At 42.3% G+C, this 11,294-nt stretch overlaps 1 protein-coding gene across 2 annotated transcripts in view; it reads right to left on the bottom strand.

Moving 5' to 3' along the window:
- Positions 1 to 1,084: 1,084 nt before the first annotated feature.
- The window catches only part of SLC26A11 (solute carrier family 26 member 11), a 157,183-nt gene continuing 146,973 nt past the window's right edge, over positions 1,085 to 11,294 (bottom strand). For both annotated transcript variants that reach the window (XM_069199722.1, XM_069199721.1), the window contains 3 exons: positions 9,803 to 9,936; positions 9,431 to 9,503; positions 1,085 to 5,290 (listed from right to left, as the gene is read on the bottom strand). In XM_069199722.1, coding sequence (XP_069055823.1) covers positions 5,250 to 5,290; positions 9,431 to 9,503; positions 9,803 to 9,936 — 248 coding nt within the window. In that variant the 3' untranslated portion in view covers positions 1,085 to 5,249. The remainder of the gene's footprint in view (positions 5,291 to 9,430; positions 9,504 to 9,802; positions 9,937 to 11,294) is intronic.

Here is an 11,294-nt window from a genome sequence, read left to right as displayed (position 1 = left end):
TGACGTTACTTGCATTAACTTACTGTAATAGATTAATGAACCCCTCTTTAAATTTCCCCTCTTTGTGCTTTCCAGCCTTTACTTCTTCTTCCACTGTTACCCTACTAGTACGACTATCTTTATTTTTGCTAGGGAGGCCTTGTAAGGTCTTGCTCGAACGCAACTTGTGTTTGGTTCTTTTAATTTATTGTTAATTTTATCAGTTTCATTAACACTCCTCTTGTACTATTCACAAATTTCAGGACTGTGTTTTACATACAAAACAAAGAAAAAATAATTTCACATACAAAGATCAGCGTTAGGTATCTGATGCCATAGAAAAATCTCTTTTTAAGTATTTCATGGTGCTGTTTAACATGTTTAGCCTGTTCAAAGGTTGCTATAAAAATACCATCCATCTAAGTTGAAGTATTAGGCCTCCTTTCATAATGATTAGTGGCCTCTTTTTTGACACAGTCGTAAGCATTGATTTGTGAAAGGTATTCAAACAAGTGGAATAACACACTATGAGTCCTTTTTAGAGTTTGGCCGATGCAATACATGCACCAAAATAGACACTCTAAATAGAGTGAGTAGGATATCCACCACTTTTGGCGGACATCCCACATCCACCAAACTCTAAATAAGGAGCTATATTTCGAAAATCCACATTGATGAAAACACAATACTATTGTGTATATTTTGAATCATGGTGTGATATGGCTGAATACAAATATTTGATTACAGATGACAACATATTCAAGCAGCACTTATGATTTCATAGCTATAGGTGTGATCAGAATAGTCTGATGTAAGTTTCATGTATAGAAAAATGTCTCCAACAGATCAGACGTCCTCTTTGAAGCGTTCCGAGGAAGTCAATCAGATTCCCCAATTCTTCTAAGTAGGAAAATTAGGCTCTAGGAAGTGTTGTTATTTGGAGATGACACACCATTTAAAGTTAGCTATAAATAAAGTCTAGAACCGTATGAACTACCATAATATTCCAAAGATGTATATATCAAGTGTGGTTCTGGTTAAAAGAAAGGACCATGTACAATTCAGAAAGGGAATCGAAATATAGTAATACAGCAGATTAATGGTATGAAGGGTAACAAACTTTATTGGAAGGAAACAAAAGCACAGAATGCTTTCCTTTCATTCCCGTTCAACAGGGGTTAGGAAGTGGCATTGCCATGCAAGGATAAAGGAAGAATGCATGTGACGATAAGGGAAAGTGTTTCCATTGCATAACCAGAAGAATCACACGCAGGATCTCAAGTTCACCAGGGGGTGGAAGGCCGTCTACAAAGTGAAAGTAAATAGTAAGCTTAGACTGAGAGGCTTTCTTTGATGCAGGACCTATGTACCGCTGAGCACATCATAATGATAAATGCAGAATGTGGAGGCTTGTTTGTACATATCTTATTGATATTATTTGCTACTATGTCCCATTTCCTTTAGTTCCACTGTGTGCTGGTGTCTTTATAGCCAAGTATCCCCTCTGCAGCTTGCCTTCGTCTCTGCATCTTTATTACATCTGCTTATTTTTCTAAAGAATAAAGATTTGCTGAACATAACAGTGGCACCTTACTTCAAAAGAAACATCATGCAACAAAGATGATGGTTTCCCCTAGGAATGGATGGATAGGCATGTTACGCTTTCAAAATTCTCTAGAGAGATGTAGAGTTGACGTAATGGAACCAAAATGTTTAGAAGATAAGTTTATGACATGTCCAATACAAGTCAGCAAATTTCCATTAAAACATACAGTGCACTGGCTACAAGTGTAATTTTAGAAAGGTAACAGAAGAAAAATACACATTTTAAAAGAGAAACGTAAGCAAATAAAAAAGTTATATGTTTCCGTTGAGGGTCGTTTGTAATCTATGTTGAAATTTATACTGGGAAAAATGTAGGAACAGTAGGATCTATCCACAGTAAAATGCGTAGTCAAATACATGATTAAACTATAATCTTCCATTGTTTGCCATCTAAAACCAGGGATAACTATATGATGTTTATGAACTGCAAAACAGAGCTGGTGGGTTCGGTATCGAAGTACCCAAGTGAACCTGATAGACTCAGGAGTGTCACTGATTTTGCCAAATTTCTAGGGATTACTGTAAAGCATACATTTTAAGGGAAAATGTGTTTGTCCCTAGTAAAAATGAATTATGATCCAATTGTTGGGTTTTCACAAATTAGGCGGTTAGAAAGTTATTCACAGGTTATCACAGTTGTCATTAAGGTAGCATATGCTCTGTGTTAATGATGCCCCCCCCCCCCCCATTATGTATATTGCAGCTTTATCACTTGTATCATTCACTGCACTAGTGTTCATTCGCAGCCTTGCAAACTCTCATTTTACCATAAGTCTCCTGCAGATTTATTTACTTATTTTGATGTTTTGTAAAACAGTAGGCATCAGATTGCAATAACTTTGAATCAATGAGAAGCAGAAAGTGAAATGAGGAAACAAAACAACAAGAAACAAAGTAAATAGAAGACATTGGAGTCCAGCATATGGAGTAGAGATCCCCATTATGACATTGTTAGCCCATAGGTTAAGATTAAAGTCGTGGTGAGAGGAGCTCATGAAAAGTTCACTTTTTAAGAGTTTCTTGAATCAGAGGTAGTTGAGTCTGCTCTGAGGTGCGGATCTAGTGTCCTAAAAAAGCCGCAGTTATCAAAAATACTAGTTAGAGCGTTCCAGTTTGGAAATGTCTTTTGAACAGAAGATGATTATGGGTCCAGTTTCAGGCTGGAGATTGTCACCCAATCTTGAATGATCACAGGTTTTTGGTAAGGTGTTAAACAACATTAGGTGAAGATTCCTAAATTCTACTATAACTTCCCTGAGTTCATAAAGATGACTCCCAGAAGTTCTAGAAAAAGGTTAATCATGGCATACAACCTTGTGGCACTCTTTGCATGTAGTTAATGGGACTGGAAAACGAGGTGTCCATTTTAATCTCAAATGATCTGATCAAATACAATAAAGTAAGATACGATGCAACACAAACCAGTTAAGTAGTACATCATCAACTCTTAGGCACTACTTGAGGATACCAATATGATTACTTATGTCAAATGTAGCAGACAAAGGTGAAATGATTTGAAGATTTCAGCTTAGCGGTAGTTTCCAACAAAGTACTAATAATAATTTCTTTGAAATACTGCCAGTTAGAACACTAGACTATTGAGAGTACCACTGAAGTCAACGGAGCAGCAGTGGGCTATCACCATTTGTATGCACTCACTGCTCTCAACTTTCCACTGACCTAATCTGCAGCCTCCGACTCACCCTTTCCCCGGCCTCTGCATAGGCTTAGTGAGTTTTGCAGGGGAAAGAGAGAGGCAGAATGTGGGAACTAGAGAACATAGTAGGTCTTCCACCCTTCCTACTCTTTAGCTCAGTATCACTGGTATGAGAGAGAGAGAGAGAGAGAGCGAGCGAGCGAGCGAGCGAGAGAGAGAGAGAGAGAGAGAGAGAGAGCTCAGCTCCCGTTTCCCTCGGCTCAGTCAAACGAAGAAAAGCAGTTTGGTAGGGCCCACGGAGAATCAAGGGCTGACTGCAGGCCCCTTGCCTAGCGCGTGTTGTGGGTGTGCTTACCCTTCTGTGAAGCAGTGGGGGCAGACACTGGCCAAAGGGGGGCAACCAAATAGCCAGAGTAGGTGAGGACCTGATCTTGGCATCCAAACCATACTTCTTGTAATTAAGTAATGAATGCTCTTAATTTTATGTTTGAAGAAAGTATGCCTGTCCCTCTGTTAGACTTCAGGTAATGGGCAGCATGAAAAGTATGACGCAGTCATGTTAACAATTATTTTGCTTTAAACCATTATATATTAGTATTCAATAGTTCTAAAAATCAGCGGTTTCAGTTAAAGATACAACTATTTGGTTTTTAAGTACATTTCTCTTACAATGATTTATGATACTGTAGTTTTCCCAGGGCAATGAGTAGCAATGGCGGATTGCCTCCAAGAATAAAGGGACTTCTAAACAGAGACTCTGCTTCCAGTGTTCTACCTCCAGCTCCCCCTGCTGCCTCAACACCACAGACTAGATAGCCTATGCAGTCATGCCAAGTAGTTTTCACCTGGGTGGAGTCTGTTATGATGCAATGCTATATTCACCTCCACTGCCACTTTTTTTTATAATTGTGAGGAAATCACAATGACTGCTCTTCTCCCACTATGCTCCTTTCCCCATGACTGTGCTCATTCATTCGCACAAGATAGTACTGTGATACACAGCTTCCCTTCCCCTTAATTGATTGTTCTCTGATTCATCTACACTCCCTGCTGCCATCCATTGCTTGTTACCTTCCAGTTTATGGACGGTGCATTTCGGTTTTACATTGCTATTGCAGGACTCTGCACAGGAACTTCTTTGCTTTACCATTCAATCTGCGACTGATGCTGTAAACCTTAAACCCCTCTTTATAGAGGGAATTCTGTCCAACAAGGCAAAAAAACTGTGGAAAAGCCAACAGGTCACAAAGGTGAGACCAATTGCCTTTGCCAGTTCTTGTTTTACTTTAGTGTTCAAGGACTATTTGTCGGATAGCTAAGGAGCACTTTGCACTGATAGGATGACTGTGGAACTGGCCTAGTAATATCACTTTGTATTGCACTGGTATCATGATATCATGAACCTCCATGGAAGGACAACAGATTGACGACATGTGTCTCCAAAACCAAACACTATGTAAGCCCCTCTAGTGTTTGAGGCTCCTGGCTGCAAACGGGTTGGTTATGCTTTGTTAGCATGACAGTGTAAGTCTCTCCTGGTGAAGATGCAATCTTGTCAGATCCCTTTATAAGAAGGCCCCGGTGTCAATCTACATGGAATGGAGTAGCTGTAGGACGTCCAACAATCGTATGATCATGTTCTGCTAGCGGGACTCTCCAATCAACTGCAATAATGTAGTGTTGCAGAAGGCAGGTTCTCAGTTGGAAAGGAAAATAATCCTGTGCAAACGTCTGTAAACACGGAGACCAAGCGCCTGTCCAAAATATGCAGCGCATATCTTCGTCTATGCACAGAAACTACTGTGGGTCCAATGCAGCGGGAATTCAATCCCCAGGAACGGGATTTCCATACATCTCTGTCCTCTTACTCAAGACGCCCACTACCGTTGGCACAGACTGCAGCGTTCAGGGATGAGCTTCCACACGGGGCTCGGGTTCAGGGGGGGTACTGCCACTGGGGGCGCCATGGGGATTCCGGGTGCAGTTTAGCAGCATTCTGAAGCACGGGCTAATTATTATACGACGCCCACTCCTCCTGCGACGCAGCCTCTGTGGGGAATTATAGGACGCGGGTTAGAAGAGATATCACATAACAGTCTGGCTAGAAGAGGAAAAACATGGTTGAGCCCACAAGGACCTGGACAGACCCTTTTAACTCCGCACCCAACACCCCTCCCCCCCAACACACACACACACACACACACGTATCTCCCGGTCAACTGGCCGTAAAAGAAAAGTCAAGTGGCTGCCCTTAAAATGAAATTGTAATGTGGTTTTAAGCACCATTCACCTCAAAGTAAATCATGCACTCTGGAGCGGGTCCTCCTCACTAGGACACGAACCGTTTCAAAGCAGAGAATCTTTCCATTACTTTCGGCATGAGTAAAACAGGGTCTGGACAAGGTTAACAATAATGCTGCTAAGTGTAATGCACGCAACAATGAACTGTATCCAGCTGTCCCTTTGTAAATTAATCTATCCATTTTTTTAAACAAAATGTTATTTCAGAGTTTCTTTTCTGGCTCCATCCTTTCAAAAGCAGCTGTCACTCCGTATCTGTTCTCTAGCAGCACTTAACCTCTATTTTACCCTTAACTTTAGAAGTCCTACTATGTCACATTTTCCCTCCACCCCTCCCTCTCACAGAAAGTAATCTGAAGGGACTTTAGGCCGCTGACACCGGTTTAGGGACACAGACATGGGGGCATGGACAGTGACAGGATTCCAAACACGGACAACAATGACACAGAGGCACTCTTCCTGGCACAGGTTTAACACTGAAACGGGCACTGACACAGACACTGGGAAAGGGGCAGTGGCAAGGGCACACTGACACTTATCCCAGCAGACCAAAATGGAAACCACTACACAGTGGTACCGACATGGGGACACTGACATACGGACACTGCCAAAGGGACACGAACAGAGATAATAATATGGAAACACTTACACACATACATTGGAACAATAACACAGGCATACTGACCATGGGACTGACACAGTGACACCGACAGGTGTCCAGTAACCAAGGGACACTGACAGAGGGCAGAGACAATGGGACACTTGCATGGGTGCACTGATGTCGATAGTGGGATAGTGACTACGTGGGTCATGATGGACTGCCTCATGGACACTGACAAAGAGATATCAACACTGACTATGAGATACTGACACAGGGTACCAATATAGTGACATTTACACTGGCAACACTGACACTGCAACTGGCAATGACAATGAGGTACTGGAAAGCAGCACTGACTTTGTGACATGAATAAAAGAACCCTCCCACTGGGACATTCACACAGCAACACTGACAGTAGTACACGGACACGGGGACACAAGCAGGGGGGCAAGGACACAGTGACACATACAGACACGCTGTAATGGGGATAATCACATTCAGACAATATCACTGGGACACCAGGACTGGCGCATGAGGACAATGACAAAGAGAGCTCAGAAACTGATACACAATGACAAGTAGATGCTTACAGAAGGATAGTGACATGGGGACATGAAGACGAGAGCCAACAAAGAGCCACAGATACTATGAGTCTCACCCACAGATACTATGAGGCTCACCCACGCTCACAAAGTACTGCACAACACCGGACCAGAATACCTGAACAGACGACTCTCCTTCTACACCCCGGCCCGGCATCTCCGCTCCACCGACCTCGCACTCGCAACCGCCCCACACATCCGCAGAACTACAACCGGCAGTAGATCATTCTCACACCTCGCTGCCAAAACGTGGAACACTCTTCCCACCCACCTGTGCCAGACCAAAGACCTCCTTACCTTCAGGAAAATTCTCAAGACCTGGCTGTTCGAGCAGTAGCAGCACATCCCCCCCCCCCACCTTACCCCCATCCCCTCCTCAGTGCCTTGAGACCCTCACGGTGAGTAGTGCACTTTACAAATCCCTGATTGATTGATTGATTGATTGATGAAGCCAGGAAGGGGAAATGGACACTGACACAAGAAGGCAATGGCCCAAGCTAAACAACATACTCCCACAGCAGCCTCCATCACTAAGATGCAACATTAATGCCATATATATTTTGCATTTTACTGATAAGAGGCAACCTTTTTTTCTCGTGAAAAGGAGACTATATGTGACTTATTGTAGTGCAAAGGATTGAAGGCATGTAGGTATATCATTCTACCCCCAGCTTGCACAGCCTGGCTGTCCACGTCCTCTTCTTTTTAATATGCCTGTGCTTAACTGGACTTTGGCGCTCTAGTAATACCGCAAAAAGTGATATAAATGAATGCAATACAGTAGTAAATGCACCATGCTGGTAGGACAGGCACTTTGGATTTTTGTGCCCATCCTGAGGAGCTGAAGGACACTGGCCGGATATTACAGCTTGGATCCTACTGCTGTGTAGGAAATATGCACGCAAATAGCGAAAGCAAGGAACAGGGGCTATTCTGAGATCACCCTCTTCTAAATATGTTTACAAAAGCGAAACCATAGAACGCAAACATAGTCAATAAAATTATGACACTGGAAACTGTGCTGGGAAGTATTTGTACCTTCCATGTAAAGTATTTTAGCACTGAGGGTAAGTGCACTGACCATAAAAAAATTGTTTCCAACTTAGAACTGTAGTTAATTTCCATCAAAAGTGTAGCAGCGAAGTGCTGGCCCTGTCCGATGAAACGTAGAGCTGCACAGGTGAGAAGTGTCAGTGTTGCCCAATAAGTGTATGACAGGCAGCCTGAGGAGTGACGGTACTGTCCAATAAAAGCAGAGCATCCCTCCTGAGAAGGAATGATTCTGTTCAATTCAAGCACAGCTCCGTCTCGCCAGCAGAAGTATAGCATCCAAGCTCAGAAGTGGTGGGAATGATCATGAAAAGTACAACAGCGGCGAGGAAAGTGTTGGTCCTATCTTATTACACATTTGGCAGCACTATTGAAAAGTGCTATGATGAATGTGATGGATTATTGGTTCCTGGACAACATCCACCTATGCTGTATAACCTCTGTATAAAACCCCAGCCTCAATCCAGGTCCAGGTTATTCCAGGCAGCCTCTTCCCTCCCTCACCGGCAACTGGCAGAGCTCAAAATAAATCCTTTTCATCTCCAGGTCCAGCATGAATGTGGTGTTGTTAAAAATGGACTATTTTCCACACACTCTGTAGAGATTTTTCCCAAATCCGCTACATATGTGTATGTAAATGATGTCCTGTTGTTTTACTGTCATGGAAGGCCCTATTATATACTTGATTCCACAACAGTAGCTTTAGCGAGATGTTGGACTCCCCATCTACATTTAACTTCCACTATGGTTGCGTCCTAATCTTATAGAATGTCACAAATTTCCTAGAAATTGGAATGTGTTCCCTCTCCCCCTAGTCTCCCTATAATATTCTACCCTTTCATGGCCAGTGGTGTTTTCCCCAATGTGCATTAAAATGCATAATATTTTTCTATGGTTCGTGTGGTACAATAATAACATTTAAAAAACATCATGAAATATTTTGTATTCTTTAGGGTCTCACAATAGTATATATTTTTTTAACAAAAGGCAGCGGGAAAACTCACTACATTCTCATCCCAAATCATTTTTCCATTGTTGACATTACCGGGGACAAGCCCGCCTAAACATATACTCCTGGCTTCAGGGCTGCATTAGCCCACTGTTTCACACTCCGCTCTACTATTACATTATAAGATGTACACAGGATACAGAGGCTATCCACACAAAGAGCGCTTGCGGGTTTAGGCGGAGTGAGTGCTCATGTGCAGAAGGGAGCAAGGAAGCATTAGGGACATGGAGGCGCTGATGCCCAGGAACATGGGACAGGAAGGAGTAAAGGTAAATTTAAGGTTTACATTGCCATGTTCCTTTCATAAGCCTATGCTTCTTAATCACTGGATTTTACATTGTTTGATGTTCTAACATAGACAGACACTCGCAATACTTACAACTCTGGACCCGTCCATATGGCACTAACTCTGGTGGACATGTTACACACAGTGCCTTGGGCTGCGATACTCTGGTGCACAATTTCTCTACATTCATCTACTCTCCCACCACCCTCTTACATGTACTGCATTTGAGGCCCATCTCAGTTCTCCCACATAAACTTTCCAGGGGTCCTTTGCATATCTCCCACTCCTTCCTCCCACTATATCACTCCTGTATGCTCACTGACCCAGCATGGCTACTTACCTGCATCCTCAAGACTGGGAAAATGACGGAATCCTTTGAGGTTAGCAGAGAGCAAGACCTGTAAGACTGGAGCCTAATAGAAAAAGGAGAGCTCGGTGAACCTTGAAATATAATTTAATTATACAGTGCATTATATAACTATATTCTGAGAACAGTGTCCTATTTTGATCAATATGAGTATTGGCCTGTGCCATTGTAAGGAGCAGAGTCCATTTAGACACACAGAAGAGGATTATTTGCAGTCACCACCATGCCGTAATTAATAGAAAAATGAAGAACAGACACCTGTAACACATTTTAATTTCATAATTAGAAGAACCCACATCCATTCCAAATACAATTGCTCTTCCTCTAACAAATATGCATACACACCTGAATGGACGAAAACATAATTGAGACCCCTTTGTTATGGAACTCCTGCAGCAAGTCCTCGATTTCTACCACCACAGTATAATCAATGCTGTTCACAAGACTACAGTCCAAGACAACTGAGCATGGCAGAAGACCTACAAACGAGAGGAGGATTAATAAAAATGCACTCCAACCCAACATAGTGATTTTCAATACCGTACATTCACAGGCCCTAAGCTGTGAAACACATGGTCCATACAATATTCAGAACCACCTGGTGATACATCATAAATACACCACTTCCAATACGTGTGGTGCCCGGTTGGCAGTCTAGTCATCCTTGCCAGCTACAGAACATCTGATGGTTATCAATGAGCAGCTATGCATCGGGTGTGCTAAAGGCAAACCCATATTGCGTATCCTTCGCTTTGCTCGGTCACATAGGGGCTCAATCTCTAACAGTGTCATACTCTGGGACTATGTTAAAATATTACACTAGCTGGCAAGTGTCTGATCTATTAGTCTTCTTGGTTACTTTCCCCGTGATTAATCAGTTGAGGTAGGCAGAACTAAGGAGACTGCATTGCCTCATTGCCAGCACCAAAAAGGGTAGCACCAGTGTGACCCAATAAATGGACTTCATGTTACAATGTTAATTAAACCTATAGAACAGTAGGTCCCATTAGTGTAAAAACCTAGGCCAGGAGATATGTTTTTAACATATATTATTAAGGAAGCTAGAAGGTTATCTCTCTCTTGTGCCCTGATTAAATGCCCCTCAGTAGTGAAACAACAGTGTGATGTTTTTGATTTACTGAACATATTAGAGTGCGTTCTGTTATTTATATGGCTTCGATCGTCCTCCTATCTTTATGTGGCTAACACTTTCCCAAAGAACCTTAACACTGTATCTCAACAGGGAAGTTGAGAGAGGAGAGGAATTGTCAGAGATTTTAAGGAATATATGTCCTTCGTACTCCACACCTTTGATTTGGTCAGTTCACCACTGGGCTGTCCCTTACCATGGGTGGAAATTGCGCTCCCAGTGTTCAAAAGAAGATATCTGCACTTTCGTTGCTCTTAAGTCATGCTGTGGTTTAGAAAGTTTAAAGCGACGGGCGACTTCAATGTGCAGGTTGACGAGCCACACGAAAAAGGGGGCCAGGAAAGTATTGAGGATTTTGATTCTATTGACTTGAATGAGCAGGTCTTCGCCCCATTCATATGGGATGCCACATGGTTGACATGATTCTGAATGGACATAATGTAGTTTTCAAATGTGAAATTTTACATAAGTGCAGGACTCATCCTTCTCCATTTTGAAGCAGAACATCCTACTACTACACATATTTTCTCTAGGAAAGTTACATTGAAAAGACACACTTGGAGATCTTTCAAAATTTATCAGTGCTGACTGTACTAAGGATAACCCTATCCTCAAATTGGAAGAATTATTCACTATTCTTGGTAAGTTGTCTGAGAGCAATGAACCAATGAAAAAAGCTTCCACAAA

This window comes from Pleurodeles waltl, chromosome 7 (assembly GCF_031143425.1).
Source record: "Pleurodeles waltl isolate 20211129_DDA chromosome 7, aPleWal1.hap1.20221129, whole genome shotgun sequence".
NCBI classification, from domain to species: domain Eukaryota; kingdom Metazoa; phylum Chordata; class Amphibia; order Caudata; family Salamandridae; genus Pleurodeles; species Pleurodeles waltl.
This window is presented reverse-complemented; position numbering and strand designations above follow the sequence as displayed.